Here is a 19722-nt window from a genome sequence, read left to right as displayed (position 1 = left end):
AATCTTTATCAGGCTTCACACTTAGTGCTCAGCCCAACACTGGGCTTGATCTCAGCACCTTGAGATCATGACCTGAGCCAAAATCAAGAGTTGTACACTTAACCGACTGAGCCACCCAGGCATGCCTCATTTAGGAAGACTTTTAAGTATTTTTTTCCCTTATCTGCAAGATACGTTGCTGTTTTACTTAAAATGGGAAGAGTTGTTTTGGATGATCCTTGTTGGTGCTATTTTTTTTATGTCTTGGTGGATCTTGATGATTTCTATTAAAGTTTAAAATACTGCATTTCTTCATCTAAGGATCCATGAAAAGGATGGAAAGATCAAGTCTGTGGAAGAGCTTCTGGAAGCAGAAGTTCTCAAAGTTGCTAATAAAGAGAAAACTATTCAGGTATTGGGAGAGAGAAAACTGTGTGTGTGTGTGTGTGTGTGTGTGTGTGTGTTTGTGTGTGTGTGTGTGTTTATCAACTTTAGTGAATATCATTTAATTTCATGTGTTTGTCTGTACATTGCATTTTATGTCAATTTCTGTGTTTCCATTGTCCAATCTTGTCTGTTTTGTCATTGTCAAGGATTTGAAACAGGAAATAGAGGCTCTAAAAGAAGAAATAGGAAATATCCAGCTTGAAAAGGCTCAACAGGTAAAAATCCCAGAGCCATAGCATGACAGATTTGTTAGTGTATGTGTATTTATGAGCTGTTTGATTTTTTTTTCTTGTTACTTGGAAAAAAAAAAACTTTTAGTGTGCTGTAAGTATTTTGGGTTATGTGCTTTTTATTTAATTATTTTTGCTTGATTTGAGAAAATGTTCTTGATATTTTAATCAATATATTTTTTAACTTTTAAAGATTCTTTTCTAGAAAGTTTTTTGTATTAATGTTTTGTTTTAGTTTGCCAACTTGAACACACAACAGTTTGGTAAATCTTTCTTTAACCTTTTTTTTATTGCATGGATTAAAATATTTTGTTATAGAATATGTATTGCTCAACCTTTGCTTATAGAACAAGTACAAACTTCGTTGTGGGATTTCAGAGGTAGCTGGCATTGTTGGACATAGATAGGTTTTGATGAATTTAATCTGATAAGGCTTCATTGAAAAAATTGTGAGTGTGATGGAATTGATGATTCAGCCATTTATCCAACAGAGTTATTCAACAGTATTTCCTGAGTTTCTTCTACTTGTGAAAGCACTGGGTTAGTGATTTAAGATAATATGTGAATGAAACAGATTATGATGAAAAGATCACAGTTCTCTAGTATAGATTGAGAGATTAGGAAAGTCTCTTGAGGATCTGACATCTAAGCCAAAATCTGAAGGGACTATGAGACGACAATGGGGGATAAAAAGTGCTGTTGAATTACTGTGTATGATGAGGAAAGGATAATGTTGAGTACTGTTGAGTAGGTGGCTTTGAAGCCTGGAAGGAAGAAGAGCTCTGACATAGTAGAGAGGTAAATGGACAGTTAATACTCTAATTTTCACAACTTTAGAAATTATCACATTATTTAGATGTATTATTTTTATTTTGTAACTGTCATTGAAATCAAGAGAAGGCAAAATCCAAACACATCTCATTTTGGCAAATTCAACTAGGGTCTTGGTAATTTGAAGTGTATGCATTTTAAAGCTTATCCTAAAGCTTACAGTAAATTGAAAGGATTATAAATTGCTTTTTTTCTGCTTTTTTCTTTATATTTCAGTTATCTATTACTTCTCAAATTCAGGAACTTCAGAACTTGTAAGTAGTACCATTTCTCTTATTTCCTTTTAATATGTCTTTTCCACAAGTTAAATACAAGTATGTACAAATCAAATACAAATCAAATACAGTTATAATGAAAATTATAGCTGCTTTTTATTTAATTTCAAGTAGCATTTTTAGGAATATGAAAATATATCTCAAAGTTATCATGGTTTTAAGTTTTTCATTAGAATTTCACTTAAAAGGCTTTTTGATTGAGAATGGGGATAGAGTGGAAAGTCTTACTTTTCATAATTTAAAATCTGAATATGACCTCAGACAGAGATGTTGCTCTTTGTCCATTTTGATAGTCATTGTGAAACTGGCTATATATTTTATAGCCAAACCAGTAGTAATGAACTAAATTTGCTGGTATTGATTTAAACAGGATATGGGTGAGAGTAGGGCTTACCCTAATTTATGTAGTATTTGGATCTTCAGTGATACATGAACTTTTTTCATTAATTGTTCTCTACTCCTTTTTTTTTTTTTTTTTTTAAGATTTTCTTTGAGAGAAAGAGCACAGGAGAGAAAAACATGTGAGCAGGAGAGGAACAGGGGGAGGGGCAAAAGATGAGAGAGAAGCAGACTCCCTTCTGAGCTGGGAGCCTGACATGGGCCTTACTACCAGGACCCTGGGATCATAACCTGAGCTAAATGCAGACATTTAACCGACTGAGCCACCCAAGCGCTCCAGTTGTCCCATACTTCTTAATTTATTATCTGCAAAATCTTGTAGGCCTTTATACTTGAAATATATTTTAATTTATTTTATGTATATTTTAGTTTATATATTTTAGTTTGGGCTGTAAATACAGCTTAAAGTCTACTTTTCCAGTCTCCAATAATTTTGGTTTGTGTAGTTGTGTAACATTTTCACTGATAGTTCTTATTAAATTATTGTCAGATTAAAAGGAAAAGAGGAACAGATGAATACCATGAAGACTGTTTTAGAAGAGAAGGAGAAAGACCTGGCTAGTCGAGGGAAATGGTTACAGGTGAGAAATTAAAAACAAAAGTAAACAACTTTTTTATACTTGAGTATCAGTTCAATTCATACCAGTTCTTTTTCAGGATCTTCAAGAAGAAAATGAATCTTTAAAAACTCATATTCAGGAGGTAGCACAGCATAACTTGAAAGAGGTATAGTATAAACATTACCAAACGTATTACATAAAAGATGAGGAATCTTTTTTTTACTATGCTAGGAAATAACTATGTTCTGAGTTTACTTGCCATAAAAATTACCATATCATGGTTGAGTAGTTGTTGATAAAATAAGTTAAATTTTATCTTTGTAAGTTTTCCTGCCTTGATTTGTCAGCCTAAGCCTAAAAGCATTTCTCGTCCTTACTTTTTGAGATTGACTCTTAAACTCACATAGGTATCTATGTTTATTTGGTATGTTAATTTGTAATCCTTTAAGTAAAGGATTACAGTTAAAAAATTCAGTTAAATAAAGTTCATTCTGTCTTTGTTTTATAAATGACCTAATTTTAACATATAGTTAATGTTTTTATTTCATTGATGACTACCTGATATTTTTGATGTTAGAATTAAAAATGTAAATCTGTTTCTTAGGCATGTTCTGCATCACGATTGGAAGAACTTGAGACTGTGTAAGTATAATTTTCACCTGCATTTTAAAGAGGGACTTCTCATTATTTTCTAAAATGTACTTGAATATCATGATGAGTTTCTTCTCAGTCATTTCTTGTTAAATTAGGAATTGATAGTCCAGAGGCAAATAAACTAGTAAGTCTCTGTTTGGTTTAATAAAACAGAGGCTCTTTCTGTGCTTTTAGATACCCAGAGACTTTATCCTTTCCAAGCCCTTCAAACCCATCATCCAAGAGATAATCTTAGTTATGATCTTGATGATTATTGAATCTTTCTAAAAAAGCTAACTTGCTTGAGGAGACTAATATCGTCATATCAGTTACTGTGCTGAAGAGTAAAAACATTGAATCTGATCAGCATAGGAGGTATCCGTCTTTATAGATGTTCATCCTAGGAAATTTTTGTCTTAAAAAGTCTGTTTTCTTATCTTAAATGAGTCCACAGTGGTGAGAAGGATATTTGGACTTCATTTTTTTGGCATGCTATAAAATTACTTTTAAGAGATTTTGCTTTGCTGTGCTGCCATCAGTCTTTATGGATGTTTAAGAAGTGGCTCTTCGAAACTGTGTCTTTAAAAGTAAGATATTGAGGATATTAGGTCATTGTCTTTATGAAGACAAAGGAGATGTCTCTATTCTTGACACTAAAGTTCTCATTTGTATAGCTAATTGTTTATCATGGGGACATTGTGTAACTGTCAAGGTATTTTTGTTTCATTTGCTAATAGAAAGCTTGGGGACACATTCCGGCCCATTTGTAGTATATAACTCATTAAAGTATGTGATTTTGGCTGTATTTCTGCATCACATTTTTCTTTAAAAAAAAATCAATAGAATTTGTGGATGGATCAATTTTAAGTTTACAAAAAATTGGGAGAAGAGTACAGAGTTCCTATTTTCCTCCACCCCGACCCTGTTTGTCTTGTCATATCTTGCATTAGGGTGTACATTTGTTATAGTTGATGAAGCAGCATCGAGATAGTGTTATTAACTAAAGTCCATAGTTTCCATTAGGGTTCACTCTTCTGTGGGTTTTTTTTTTTTTTTTTTGTAAATTTATTTTTTATTGGTGTTCAATTTGCCAACATATAGTATAGCACCCAGTGCTCATCCCATCAAATGCCCCCCCTCAGTGCCCGTCACCCAGTTGCCCCCACCACCCCCGCCCACCTCCCCTTCCCCCACCCCTAGTTTGTTTCCCAGAGACTTCTGTGGGTTTTGAGGAATGTATGATATGTATCCATCATTACAATATCATACAAAATAGTTTCACTGCCCTAAAAAAATCTCCTGGCTCTACCTATTCATCCCTTCCTTCTTCCACCCCCCCCCCCCAAGTCTCTGGCTACCACTGATCTCTGTAATTACCGTTTCCATAATTTTGCCTTTTCCAGAATGTCATATAGTTGAGATGCTATAGAATGCAGGCTTTCAGAATGGCATCTTTCACTTAGCAATATGTATTTAAGTTTTGCTGGGGTTTTCCCCCGAACTTTTTTTTTTTTAAGTTTTTATTTATTTATTCATGAGAGAGACAGAGAGAGGCAGAGACACAGGCAGAGGGAGAAGGAGGCTCCATGCAGGGGAGCCGGATGTGGGACTCAGTCCCGGGACTCCAGGATCTCACCCTGGGCTTAAGGCAGGCGCTAAACCACTGAGCCACCCAGGAATCCCCCTCCCCCAAAACTTTTAATCCTATTTTTCATGTGTGGTCTATTGTCATTTTTCATGTAGATCTATAAACATCTTGAAATTCTTACTACATTAAGGTGGGATAAAAATAACTTTCAGTTCAGCAGATATTTGAGAACCTGTTTGCCCTCTGGCACAGGAATACTGAATGGCTAAAATGGGTTCTTGCCCTGAGAAAATAACAGTTAACACTATTAAAATAATGTGTTTATACTAGAAGTCTGTTGCTTAGGATGACAAGGCCAGTTGGGATTCACTTGAGCTAGAGTAAGACTAATATGTATTATGGGTAAGGGAAAACCAGATTAAATTATATGTAGAATCATTTCACAAAGGCTTGGGCATATTTTTAGTTCGAGGGTCAACCAATTAATGGCTTCATTTTTAAAATTTTTTAAGTTTTCTTCCTAGGTAAAGCCATTCTTGCTTAAGGAATGTTAACTACGAAATAAACTGTAGCAGTTTTATGATGTACTTTGAGTTGAGTGATTCTGGAAATATGTCTTTTAAAACAAATTTATAAGTTGGTGTAGTATGGAAAGAAGGAGCTGTGAGGCATTGTTTTTGCTGTCTTTTTTTTTCTTAGGGATGCTATTGAAATCTGGTTGTCCTTTTTTATATGTAACTAAATATAAGGTCTTTATAAAAATTCTAGGTTGAAAGAAAAGGAAAATGAAATGAAGAGAATAGAAACTATACTAAAAGAGAGGGAGAATGATCTTTCTAGCAAAATAAAGCTGTTACAGGTGAATATATATAGTTATAATTAATTATTGTTAATTATTGTCTTTGCATATTTTAAACAATTTTAACTACCACAAAAGAAAATAGAGACTTGCCTCCCAGTCATGCTGGGTCTCATTCTTCAGGAAACTATCAAATATTTGTGTATCTTTTGAGAAAGTGCCGATGGATAAAATATGTATACATGTACTTGTTTTAAACACACTGTATTTAACCATACACATGTTTTTATTTGGATTTTCTCCCTCAATTATTAATGTTTTTGAGATCATTCCACATAAGCACATTTCTGTCTTCATGGTATTCTCTTGTATCATCTGTCATCATTTATAGAACCAATCCTGGCTTACAGATGCCTAGATTATTTAAAGTTGTGCTTTCTGTTACTACAACAAATATCCTTCTGTGTTCATTTTCAATACTTTTCCTAGTATATCTGTATTTAAAAATCTGGGAAGTGACATTTTGGGTCAAAGGTTTATGCAATTTCTTTTTGAAAAGAGGTAGTTAAAATTGAAAATTCTTTATCTCTTCATCTCCATGTTGTTAATTTTGAAAGTACTTAGAGAACATTGATTTGAAATGATGGCAAATTTAGATGGCCGCATTGTCTCCAACCACTCTTGCTCACATTTCATAGTCCAAGTGTTGGTTCTGTTACATTCTCTTTCTCTCCCAAGTGGATTCATTTTTAATATTGTTAGATAATGCTAAATCACTCTCCAAAAGTATTTTTATAAGTTTACACCAACAGAGGGCCATTTCCTTTTCCTCCTCTCCCAGCACTGACAAAGATGAAAACATTTGATATTATGCTTGAAAGATGGTTGGGTTGTTTTAATTTACAGTTGATTATGAGAGAAGTACTTCATTTGTCTATTAAATGGCCTTTAGTTTTTTCCGCATTTTTCTTCTGGGTTGACTTATTCTTACCAGTTTATAACTTTTTTTTTACATAAAAAAATTAACCTTCTGTCATATGAGAAGTGATTCGTTTTCTTAAGCTTTTCTTTTTATTTCATTTGTGTTTTTCTCCTTACTTCTGGAAGTTTAAAACTTTTATGTACTCAAATATAAGTAATTTTCTGAGCAGTCTTAGAATGAAAGATTTCTCTTACTCTATGATCATAAAAATATTTTCACATTTCAATGTTTATTAAAATTTACTTTTTGATATCTTATTCGTATGTAATTTATTTGAATAAGTTAGAATAACATTTCAACCTTGAAGGAAAAAAAAAGTCTAGCCACATTATTAAAGAATCCATTATTACTTTACTGTACTGGTTCTGTTCTTCATGGAACACTGTCTGGAGACAGGTTTGGATGTCACAGCAGGTGGAGGAGTGCTACTGCATATAGTGGATGGAGGCCATTGATACTGCTAAACATGCTAGAGTACACAGGACTGTCCTGTTATCAGAGAAATATCCAGCCCAAAATGTCACTAGAACTTGCCCTATTGACCTTTAAATGTCACTTTGTACTAAATTCTTATAGGTATTTGGATCTGTTTCTGGATCCTGTTTTTTTTTCCATTGAGACATACTCATTCCCAGATTGATGCTGAATTGTTTATTCTAATTTCATACTGTTTTTTAATGTAGAACTTATTACTTTTAAAATTGTCACTTAAAAAAAAAAAACTGTTTTAGAAATTTCCTGGCTTGTATGGAAGGTTTCAAAAGTTTATATGGAAAATAATCTCTGTGCAGGTATTCATGTTTAATTTTTGTTTAAATAGGAAGTACAGGATGAAAACAAATTGTTCAAATCTGAAATCGAGCAGCTTAAGCAATATAACTACCAACAGGTAGGTACTATTAGGTAGCTTGCCTTTCATTTATGTGGTAAAAAGTTATATAACCCATGACTGTCTATAAATATTCTTAACTATTTTGCCTTTTTACTGAGACTATCTTGTTTTATTTATAAGTATTTAGCAGATGTCATGAAAAAAAAAGTAATTTTTTATGCTGTTTCCTATGCTACATCCAAGATAAAATAATCTATAATTTATAAGGTGTATGCAAATAATATTACTATCTATATTCCAGTTCTTTTTCTGCTCCCCCCCACCCAAATTAGTATTTGGAGAGAAGCTAGGAATTGTGCAATGTTATGAGTAATAGTTGGTCACTATTTAAATATTTTTTCAAGGTATCATTCTGCTTGGTAAAAATAAAATTGAAAAAAAAATTTTTTAAAGATATTACCAAAAAAAATTTATTTTTCCCCCTCTGAATGGATGTAAACTAGAGTATTATGAGGGGGCAAAGAATGTGTCCTTATCAACGAGAAGATTATAGTATAATAGTTCAGTTTGGAAGATTATAGTCATTAAAGAATGTAAATACTTTATGTGAAGGTCTGTGTACTTATACATATTATGTGAAATTTCTGTTTACATGCAAATTTTTCTTAGTTTTTCTTTTGACTTCATTTACGGTATTTATTTATTTATTTATTTATTTATTTATTTATTTATTTATTTTTCTGGAGTCTTAATATAGTCAAATAAGAATTGTATAGTTGGAAGATTTCAGGCATTAACTCAGTGCCTTACACGTAGTAGGAAATTTGATAAATACTTGTTAAATGAAGAGTTTATCTATGTAGTGACAGTGAAGATTTGATTTAGTGCTTAGTACATTTTATGAACTTATACATATTTTTATTAAAATTACTTGGTGGTAGGCATACAGAATATATACTACTTTTACCTTTGTTAATTTATATATGAGAAGAGCTTAATTGTTTATAGTCGTTTAGAAAACTTTTTTTTGAAAAAACATTTAACTCTTTCAATAGGCATCATCTTTTCCCCCACATGAAGAACTATTAAAAGTGTAAGTAATAATTTTGATTCAGTTTGGGAAGTGGTAATCGTTTTTATCGTTTTACATGGTTCCTTAGATAAGCAATTTAATGTAATTTCAAATGGCACCTAATTCTATTTGATATGTGAACTCTGCAGGTCACAAGTGTTGAGCTATGCCCTTGCATGAACTGATGTACCTTTTTTGGTACTTGGAGTTTTGTTGAAGGAAGTTGTGAGGTCTTTTAGGCATTTTGAAAACATCTAATAAAGTTAAAATATATTTTAGAGCTTTACTTACCTTAAATTATCTCAGTTATCCTGATATCATGGCAATGAATAATGCAAATAAGGTTCTGCTTCTGCATTAAAAAAATAAAATCTCATAACCTTTATGGTTGCTTTTTTTCTTTTAATTTTATTGCTTGATTGATTGCACAAACGGAGAGGCGGTAGGGACAGAGGGAAAGGGAGGAGAGAATCCCAAGCAGGCTCCATGTCCAGTGTGGAGCCCCGTGCACAATCTCAGACTCTGAGATCGTGACCTGAGCCGAAATCAGGAGTTGCACACTTGACTGACTGAGCCACCCAGATACCCCAATAGTTGCTTTCTTTTAAGGAGACTTCTTTGTTTTTTGAAGATTTATTATTTTAGAGAGAGCTCAAAAAAGAGGGGCAGAGAGAGGGGGGGAGATCATGAGATCATGACCAGAGCCAAAACCAAGAGTTGGCTGCTTAACTGACTAAGCCACCCAAACTCCCCTTAAGGAGACTTTATTTTTTTACTGAAGCATTTTTCTTTCATTGTTGGCTTGTATTTTTTGCTAAGATGGTACATTTAAGGTCATTTCTGTTAAGTTGGTATGTTTGGACTGCTGGATGTCAACCACATTAAGTATATTTGGTGATAAAAGTAATCTAAATGTTCTTTCATCTTGACTGATTTACAAGGCTATTGGTTTACTAGTTTAGAATTACTTACTGATAGATTGAGTCTGGAGTTTGGCTGTATAGCACAAAGGTGGGCAAACTTTTTCTGTAAATGGCCTGTAGTGAATATTTTAGGCTTTGTGAGCCATAGAGTTCTGTTTCATGTTCCTTTTTTTTTTTTTTTTAAGATTTTATTTATTTGAGAAAGAGCACGAGCAGGGAGAGTGGCAGAGGGAGAGGGAAAAACAGACTCCTCGCTGAGCAGAGAGCCAGATGTGGGGCTTGATCCTAGGACCCTGGGATCATGCCTGAGCAGAAGGCAGACGCGTAACTGCCTGAGCTACCCAGGTGCCGCTCCCCTGCCCTTTTTTTAAAAAAATGATTCTTTAAAAACATAAAATCAACTCTTGGCTTGAAAGCCAGACCAAAAAGGACTGTGGTTTGGGCTCAGAGCCCTCTTATATAGAGCCTTGTTCTTAAGGATAAGCTATTTGTAATTTAACTTTTACCCAAGCTGCTCTCAACTTCAGTGGAATTGAATTGTGAATTTTTGACGTTGCTTTTGAATTTCTGGGAATTAAATAATTCATTAGGATTAGAAAAACCTGAGCCCTGAGAATGTTATGAAAATAATGATACCTACCTCACATTAATTAATATATTTTTGTTGTTTGTTAACCATTTAAAGAAAGTCATAACTGATTACCTTTTGGAAAAAATATTTAAGGGAATGTTTCTATATCAGTTTTCACCCTTCTGAAAATAGCTACTTCCTTGCCACAGATAAAAGTAGAAACAACTATAACTGTAGCAGTTCATATATTCATGAACTGTTTCTTAAGGGAATGATTTCTCTTTAGCACAAATATCAGCGTGCCATATTGTAAAAGTCACTTGTGAAAATAAAAATGCATCACAAATAGGTTTTCTATGGTTACAGTTAATAGCTAAGCTTGAAAGTATTTGCCTATTAAGTTAATACATTTTGTAAAGCATCGTCTACTTTCTGTTTTAATTTTGTAGTAATAAATATCATGTTCGCTGTTTACCTAAAATATTGCTATGTGTATTCGTGTTCTGGTTTAGAATTTCAGAGAGAGAGAAGGAAATAACTGGTCTTCAGAATGAGTTAGATTCTTTGAAGGAGGCTGTTGAACACCAGAGGAAGAAAAACAATGTAAGCAAATCTTTGTCAGAATAAAGCTTTTCTTTTTATTATTTCACCGAAATATCATGCTTCACCATTATTAAAAAAAATGTACTTTTACTGTTGTTTTCTTAATCTTTATAAGAAAGTACTGTTTTATAGTGTACCTTTTTTGGGAGGATTATTAGAGTAATCATTTTATTGGAGAACAGATATTTTAATGAATAATGAAATTAATGAAAAGACTAATTTTGTATACTTCTAATCACTTTAGATATTGAAACTATAATTATTACAGCTTCCGATTTTTAATTTTTTAATTAAAATACAGTTGACTTTCTGTTGAACTTTAATTTGAAAAAAAATTATTTTTTCATCTCAGTATTTTATTTATTCATGAGAGACACAGACTGAGAGAGAGAGAGAGAGAGAGAGAGAGAGAGGCAGAGACACAGGCAGAGGGAGAAGCAGGCTCCATGCAGGGAGCCGGATGCGGGACTCGATCCTGGGATCATGCCCTGGGCCGAAGGCAGGCGCTAAACTGCTGAGCTACCCAGGGATCCCCTCATCTCAATATTTTAAAATCAGTGGTATCTTCTTTTAATTTGACTGGGCTAGCCTTTTTGTAAACTAAGTTTCAACCCAGTATTGAAACTCAGTATTTTCAGTAATTAAATGCCTTTCAGAGCCTTCTGGCCTCATTTTTTAAACTAAGAGGTGGTTCAAATTTTGGTAGTTAAGGATGGTAGGGGCCTCAAAACCTGAATACATTTATACTAGAATGGGAAAGGATAGTGTCCTGAGAAGTATAAATCCTAATACTTCTGCTGAACAGACAAATAGTGAAGTTAGGTGATTTTCTTAAATTCTCTCTAATCAGAAGTAGAATCCAAACATTCTTGCTAGAGAGAGAATTTTTGTACAAAAGTATGATTGCTAAGACTTAAAGTTGAAAAATGTTACTGAAATCTCTTAAAGGGGATATTGATAGGAAATTGATAAGTGTTTTCTAATGAAAGTTTAATTTTTCAAAGTTTGCATTAATTTGTTAATTTAACGAGTTGACATGTCCTTGCATCCCTGAGTTTGTCAAAATTAGGAATGTGAATTGCCCTTTGTATGTTTGTGTAACCTTACTAACAGCATCGCTTGGCCACAAAACCTGAGGTGAATTTGGCAGTATACTGCTAACATCTGCACTGTTTTATTATCTGGATTTATTATCTGAGATAAGGAGGACATAGTAAAACCAGTCTAATGCAGCAGCATCGCTGCAGGCATTGAAGTGTGTGAAAAGAGCCAGGACGCTGGAGGCCAACAGATTGTGGCAGCAGTCTATTCTACATTCTAGTTCAGCCACTTACCTGGCTGTGGACATTTGACCAAACTTCTTAACCCACCTCAGCTGTGGTTTCCCCATCTATAAAATGGGAGTAAACACTTGTTAGTGTTGTTGTGAGGATTAATGAGAATTTATTTGAAGCACCAAGTTTGGTGTTGGGCACATAAGTAAGCATTCAGTAAACGGTGATGATTGGCTTTTTGTTTAATCTAATGTGTAGATTTCAGTCTGAAGAAGGACTGAAGTATAGCAGGTTTTCCTTACTGGTATTTGCTAATGAAATGCTGTTAAAATAGATCTTTCAGAGCTCAGTTTCCCATGACTTCTGTTTCTCTTCCAAGAGAATGTGGTGTTGAGCTTTCCAGCCTCCCTGTTTTCAACCTCAATCAAGTAGCTCATGCATTCATGTCAGGTTGCTTTATGGCATACACATTTGACTATGCCAAAAAAGATGGGCAAGCACAGTGAGTGACTCTGTTATTCATAGGTAGACTTGAAAAGTGTTAATTCAATAAAACCTATTTAGAGGGAAAAATGTTATGTTGCAGTGGAAGTCTGAGTGAACATGGGCCTTGTTTAAAAATGACATGTAAAGCTTTCTGCTGTACTTGTGTATTTGCCCTGTCTTTAATCCTCTAATATTTGGTGTACCTGAAATCATATTTTTATCTTGGTTTGTTTGTTTACTTTTGAATGCTTTCTTCTTTGTCACATGTGCACAGTAATTACTCTATAGCTGGCATATCTGGTGTGTATACTAAAACATGGGAAGTGGGCATCTTTATTTTCTCATTCAGACTTCTAAACATTGCCTTTTATTTTTTTGCTAATATACATATTTCCCATTGAAATAATTTTGCAGTAACCAGCATTTAAATGCAGTGCAAAATACTGATGAAGTAAAAAGCAAAAATCTTTCAATAATGGATAAACTGAAATCATTCTTTCTAAAAATGATTAGGACCTTCGGGAGAAAAACTGGGAAGCAATGGAAGCATTGGCATCAACTGAAAAAATGCTGCAGGACAAAGTGAACAAGACTTCCAAGGTTGTAATGCTAACTCCTAGAAGCAATCCATTGAACAGAGAAAATCTGCAGCTTGTCTTAAAATCAGACTAAAGCATTTAATTTTACTGCAATTTAAATATAAAATCTCCTTATCATCCACATTTATCATCTCTGTCATCTCTGCTTTTTTCATCTACTCTTTGAAGCTTTAATTTTGGGCATGCAATTTGTTGTGATTACCTGATTGTTTGAGCTTTGATGATTACTGCTTTAAGCTGAAGAATCTCAGGAGATCTGTGCTACCCGTGTAAGCTCCTGTCACACTGTATGCCTCATGGGTTGGTTAAGGACACTTTGGTAAAAACCCTGACCCCTCCCCCCAAATCTAACTGATTTAACAAACACATTTGAATATCTTGATGTACACAAACTCTCCTAGGTTGTTTGGGCACATCAAGATGATTCACAGAAGGTAGAAAATGATCAAAGTGCTAAGTAGAGGGAAGGGATCAATTCTGAGTGGTTTCTTAGAAGAGGTGGCGTTAAGATTAAACTTAAGGTTTTGAAGTGGCTAGACAGTAATGAGGTATGTGTTATGTTTAGTATGGCTATTAATAGAAGAAATAATTCTCTTGACCTGAGTATGTAAAGTACTCCTGAAACATAGAGCTCTCTCTGTCTTCAAAACAATAAAAGATACTTTCCATGAGTTTAAGTCGTTCCATGAATTTGAAGATTCTAATGAATTGTAATTAAGAAGAGTTGTTCTTAAAGATGGAGACAAATTAATGTGCCAGTTCAGTCAAGCATTATGAAAATTCCTGCAAAGGATAAACGTGGAACAGGAGTATTGAATTTTGTAGATGACTTAATAAAGTTAATTATGTGATTTAGTTGAGCGTTCTGGAAGTATTTTGGGGATTGCAGTAACCTGTTAAATTTTAAATGTAGGTCTTTTTTTTTTTTTATTAAATGTAGGTCTTAATGACATTTGGAGGACTTCTTTTTAAAGTAGGATAGTTTCTGTAAATTTTTTAAATCACATATATATTATTTTTTTCTCTAGTGTGATAGATTTGTATTTATTTCTATACCTATTCCCCTGCCTTAATTTTCACTAAAACCTAAATTTGAGACCGTGAACAGATACTGGGACTAGAGAAATCTGGGCCAGGGAACAGAATAAGCTAGGTTAGGTAGGATATTGTTTTATTGGAAGTGGCTGAAGTCAGTTCTATTAACAGTGAGGGTTCTAGTGTAGTTTCTGGTTGTTTCTGTTACTCTGTTTTTTACTCTTAACACCTGTCCTTTAGCTTTTATTTTGTTCATGAGATTGGGGTTTGGGGAAGTGCTACTCCCTTACTATACCATTCCTGCAAGAAATTAACAGGCTACTGTGTAGGCATTCTTGCATGTTGTTTCCAAAAGAGAACTAAAATTTATCCATGTTTCTTCATGTGCTCAGTGATGAGTATAAAAATTGACCCTTCTTTCAAAACTCATCATCAAGTGCATGGTAGTAGCTTCTTGCATAGCTAATTATCTAAAGAGAATAGAATTTACAGTCTTTCTCTATTTTAATGGAATTTAGACTGTTTTCAAATAGTCTAGGTATAAAGTGATTGACTCAGAAAACCACAAGTTATGCTGGAAGGAGAAATAACTGTAGAATTCCTTTTGTGTATTAGATGATAAAAATATGGAACAATAAGCTTATCTAAAATGTGAGAGAGGGTGATACACTGCTTTTTCAGGATTATCTTTAAAGTAGCAAATATTTTTGAAGAGCTACTATAAATGATAGGTTCACTTGAAAGATACTTCATATAAATTATATTTAGATAAAGATAGCAATTTTCAATATTAGATCTTTTCCAGAGTAAAGTGGAATGGAAATTGCTATCCACAACCAAGCTGCTTTATCAAGTGGAATATTTTTTAAATGTTAAAAATGGAAAATTAGTACAGATCAAAAGTAACTTCTCATTTTTCTGTGTCTTGTTATAAGTTAGTTGCTTCTTTTACTTAGATTCTTTTTCCCTTGGAAAGTTTTCCAAAACACTTGGTTGCACAGTATTCTCTTCCTGTTTTTCTTTAGCCATTGTTCTACCACTTCTATGGTCAGATGATTAAAATGACCTCTTAATTGTGAAATAACTAATTCTGAATTAGCAGTTAGTTTTCCTGGAGTGAATGTATCTTATCCAGTTAGGTGGGTGTGTTTCTGAAAAATAGTGGACTTTATTGAATCACTGAAAATACTCCATTAAAACATCTGGTAAAAATACTGCCACTAATCTTGAATAAAGTAAATTTCGTGTGTGTGTGTGTGTGTGTGTGTGTGTGTGTGTGTATAGCATGTGGTGAATCTCTAACTTTATTGTGTAATTTTTAGATTTTCATATTATTTAGATTTCAGTTGATGAGTGTGCATCTTATCTCAGTAATGGGTTTCAAAAGTCACATTTAAATGATGTGAGAAAGATAGGGTTGAGATGTTGCTAGCTTGCTTGCCTTCTTGTCACCTGTTGAACTTCACAAGTATTTTTTTTCTTGGCTTGTTTTAGATGTGCATTTTTTAGGTGTCATTTTTTTAGTTTTGTAGAGATGATTTATTAGATTTTTATTTTGCGTGTGATCAAGTCATTACCCTAATTTTGACAAACCATGGTTTTGAGTTAATAATATCCATTATAGCTGGTTTTAAAATCACCAGATTTAGATATGCATTTGTCATAAATTTACAGCTGACAGAGTCCCTGTGTCATAATTATTCTTCTTGATGCTTGGTATTGGTGAATTAATTGCCATCAGCTTTTCCTCTTTTTTCTTTTCTCTTTTTCCCATAAAGTACTACCCATCAAATTTTGATGGCCTATTTTTTTCTTTGTTTAGCATAAGTAACTTCACTTGACCTTGAAGCTGGAAATGTGAAAGTTGCCTTTTTAATCTCACGGCATTATAGTCCAGCAGTGATGCCTTTTTTAAATAGAGATTGCCCAGCCAGTAAGCCTCAGTTATGTTGCTCAGGTGCATCTTTTTGCATGTAGTTCAAGTGTTAGCTATAGGAAGTGTTTTTGGGTTTTTATACATGTAGTTTAAAGTTTTAGCTGTAGGAAGCTTACTTTTAATTTTTTTTTGTTCTTTGTTTTTTGAATTGTTTTTAGATGGGCAGATCACTTGATTTCTAACAGCAAGGAAAATGTCCATATTATGAGATACTGCCTTGGCTTAATTAATATAAGACATTGTTATTTAGGATGCTTTAGAGATTTTGCAGATTTTTTCTTATGCAAGCATTTTAATATTTTGAAATGAGGAACTTTAACTTTCATCAGTATCAAGATGATTTTTTTAAAATATTGTAACTTTTTCCTCCCTTGGAGCTTAAAAGATTTTTTAAAAATTCTATAATCTTGTAAGTTTGACTTGGTTCATCTTCTGCTTTAGGAAAGACAACAATATGTAGAAGCTATTGAATTAGAAGCTAAAGAAGTTCTCAAAAAATTATTTCCAAAGGTGTCTGTTCCTCCTCATTTGGTAAGATTGATTTATTATTTCTTTAAATGTGTCCTCTTTATCATTATTTAAGGAAGTTACGAATAAGCAGCATTTGCATTCTGCACTTGGTTTAGAAGTACATCTATTCTTAATTTTTTCCATTTTTAACCTAGGGTGCTTTTGATTAGGGAAGATAAATAACTTGGTTCAAAACTCATTTCTGTTTATTCAACTGGTACTCTTTTGTATGCTATAAAATTTACATATCTTATTTAGGAAAACATAAACAATTGGGAAAGAAATATTGCTTAACGTTTAAGCCAGTTATGTTTTTAATGGCTTTATTCAAAACAGAGCTTAATTCTATTTTTATTTTATGTATCTATATATTTATGTATGTATTTTTAAGTGGGCTCCACACTGGGCATGGAGCCCAACAGGGTTCTAACTCATGATGGTGAGATCAAGACCTGAGCCAAGACCTGAGTTGAACACTTAACTGACTGAGCCACCCAGGAGCCCCAAAATAGAGCTTAATAGAATTGATTGGTTCTAGTTTTAGAACACTTTATTTTTTAATGAAATATGTTTATTACTTTGAACCAGGCTCTTTTCATACCAAGGCTCAAGATTTTGGTCATCTGTTAACTTCTTTAAGGAAAAGTCTTGAGGATAATACAGAATAACTTGCTTTACTTGAGGTTAAGTGAGAGAGAAAAAGTAGCTTTGATTCAGAGAATTATTACAGTGAATATTTGAGGGTAGAGAAAGCCAGTGAGAGTTCATATAGTTTCCTAAAATGGTGTTATATCTTTCTTTAAGCTTTATTTTAATGGAAAATTGTATACACACTCCGATAACATAATGAGCCTGATGTATGTACCCCATATATCAATACACAGTCTTGTTTTACCTCCTTTCCTATACTTCCTAGACTCTTTGGAAGTAAGTCAAACATCAGAGCATTTCATCGGAAATTACTTTAGTATGTATTTATGAAAGATAAGGGTTCCTTTAAAAAATTACATTAAAAATCCTTAATTTCATATATTTTGCCAATGCATTTCTCCATTTGTCGTATACATTTTCAGTTTTAATGAAGTAACAACCACTTACTGTAGTTTGTTATAATCAGGACCTAAGTAAGGTCGATATGTAATTGGTTTAAGACGTCTCTTAGATCTTTTTGATTCCACGGATCCTCTCCAATATGTCAGCTACACCTCCCTTCCCCAACTTTTTTTTCTTCTTTCTTTCCTTGAGGGGGAGAGAGAGAATCTTAAGTAGGTTCCACACCCAGTGTGGGCTCGATCTCACAACCCTGAGATCATGACCTGAGCTGAAATTAAGAATCAGACACTTAGCTAACTATGCCCCCCAGCGCCCCCCCCCCCACCTTTTAAGCTTAATGGTTTCATATGAAATTTCCCAGTCTGAATTTAATTAACTGCATTCTTGTAGTGTCAGTGTGTTGTCTGTCCTTTTATTCCTATAAATTGGTAGTTAGTAGAGGCCTGATGAAACTCAGGCTTAGTATTTTGGAGGTGGGATTGAATGGGGCAAAACTTCTTCATGGCAGTATTGTGCACTTCTATCATGAGGTCTGTAAATGTCTGCTTATTTTTCTTTGGCCCATTGGAACTTATTTAGGCTGGCTATCAAATCCTTTTTGACACAGCACTGCTAAACTTTCATAGCTGCTTTGCTTTGTGGTATGACAACATGTTTCTGATTTATCATTTACATTTTCTGCCCCAAACTTGGAATCAGCTGTTTATCCAAGGAGCTCTTGGCTCTTCTTTCTGTGTGTGCTAGGTGAGGTATAAGTAAACTTCATAGCCTATTTTATATGTAATGTGAGTTTAGCTGTTAGTCTCAGATTATATCTACAGACAGTCTACATTTAACTAGTACAAGAAGCAAAATTTTTTTTTTTCCTTTGTCACTGTTGAGGGTACATTCAGGTTTGATCACTTTAGTAGCTGTCTACTTCTGTGGGTTCAAATGATGAGACAACTTGTACTGGACAGACTGAAGGATACATTATTAGTTATTAGTGGTGGAGAGCCTAGCAGTTCTAGGCTGTTACATGGAGCCTAGAAAAAAGAGGTTGTGGTTCATCTATTTCATATTTGTTTCTTTTGTGGCCATGACTTGTTTTTTTTTCTTTATTCCTACTTTATAATTTTATTACATAATGGAAATAAAGTGAGAGATTTATTTGGCAGTGTTTTTATGAGCCAACAGTTAGTGATTATACTATCTGTTCTTTAAAGATTGTATAAGGTCACCAGCATTAAAAATTCTTAATGTAACAGATTCATTCTTAAAGCAATATTACCCTCAGTAGCCATGTTTTTGACACTGTAAATATTTATAAATCACCATAAGACTTGGATGATGATATTTGGCTTTTGTTCATCACTTGTTAAAAGTTAAATATTTCTGCATGTAATTTGTATTTGAGAAGTATATTAACTCTACTACTTAAAAAGTGTAGCATTTTTATGTTTTTAAAAATGTGAAGGATAAGCTCCTCTATTTAACTTACATTAAAACAATGTTAATGAAATTTAATCTTAAGTTAATATAGTTAGTAGATACAAAAGGGGCCTTGTACATGAAGTAAAAATTTTTTTACTGTTTTCTATTGTTTTTCTGCTAAACAAATCTGTATAGGAGAGATCTAAATTATGTAACCTTAGAAGAACGTTTATAAACCTTAAGCGGTTAAATCAGCTTTTCAGCTGACTTTAACTTTTACTGAATCCTGGTATTTGAAGCTAAGTAGGACTTTAATAGTATACATTTGGTCTTGGATTAAATATATAATATAAGAATGTAATTTTTTTTTTAAATGGGCCTTTTGGGGATGCCTGGGTTTTGCAGTCAGTTAGGCATCCAACTCTTGGTTTTGCTCAGGTCAAGATCTCAGGGATGTGAGAACAAGCCCTGCATTGGGCTCCACACTGAATATGGAGTCTGCTTAAGACTCCCTCCCTCTATGCTCCCCCTCCCCCACCAGATGCTTGCGCGCGTGCGCGCTCTCTCTCAAAAATAAATCTTTTTTTTAAAAAAAAGAGGCTTTTTTTTTTTGACAATTTGTTCTATGGGATGGTCTTAGCATCCAGCTCTATTTATTTTTTATTCTTATTTAATAGAGTATAGAGATTCTG

The 19722-nt window shown here is 33.5% G+C and overlaps 1 protein-coding gene across 6 annotated transcripts in view; it reads left to right on the top strand.

The window, feature by feature from the left end:
* The window catches only part of KTN1 (kinectin 1), a 106284-nt gene that overhangs the window by 72944 nt on the left and 13618 nt on the right, over positions 1 to 19722 (top strand). For 2 of the 6 annotated variants that reach the window (XM_055303768.1, XM_055303767.1), the window contains exons 23-34: positions 301 to 391; positions 573 to 641; positions 1704 to 1741; positions 2652 to 2742; positions 2819 to 2887; positions 3326 to 3363; positions 5711 to 5801; positions 7544 to 7612; positions 8611 to 8648; positions 10634 to 10724; positions 12998 to 13084; positions 16496 to 16585. In XM_055303768.1, the coding sequence (XP_055159743.1) occupies positions 301 to 391; positions 573 to 641; positions 1704 to 1741; positions 2652 to 2742; positions 2819 to 2887; positions 3326 to 3363; positions 5711 to 5801; positions 7544 to 7612; positions 8611 to 8648; positions 10634 to 10724; positions 12998 to 13084; positions 16496 to 16585 (862 nt within the window). The remainder of the gene's footprint in view (positions 1 to 300; positions 392 to 572; positions 642 to 1703; positions 1742 to 2651; positions 2743 to 2818; positions 2888 to 3325; positions 3364 to 5710; positions 5802 to 7543; positions 7613 to 8610; positions 8649 to 10633; positions 10725 to 12997; positions 13085 to 16495; positions 16586 to 19722) is intronic. The other 4 variants (XM_055303770.1, XM_055303769.1, XM_055303773.1 and 1 more) reach the window with 2 other exon arrangements.

This window comes from Nyctereutes procyonoides, unplaced genomic scaffold (genome assembly GCF_905146905.1).
Source record: "Nyctereutes procyonoides isolate TBG_1078 unplaced genomic scaffold, NYPRO_anot_genome, whole genome shotgun sequence".
In the NCBI taxonomy this organism is placed as follows: domain Eukaryota; kingdom Metazoa; phylum Chordata; class Mammalia; order Carnivora; family Canidae; genus Nyctereutes; species Nyctereutes procyonoides.
Note: the sequence above shows the minus strand (reverse complement) of the source record. Positions and strands in the feature narration are given on the sequence as shown.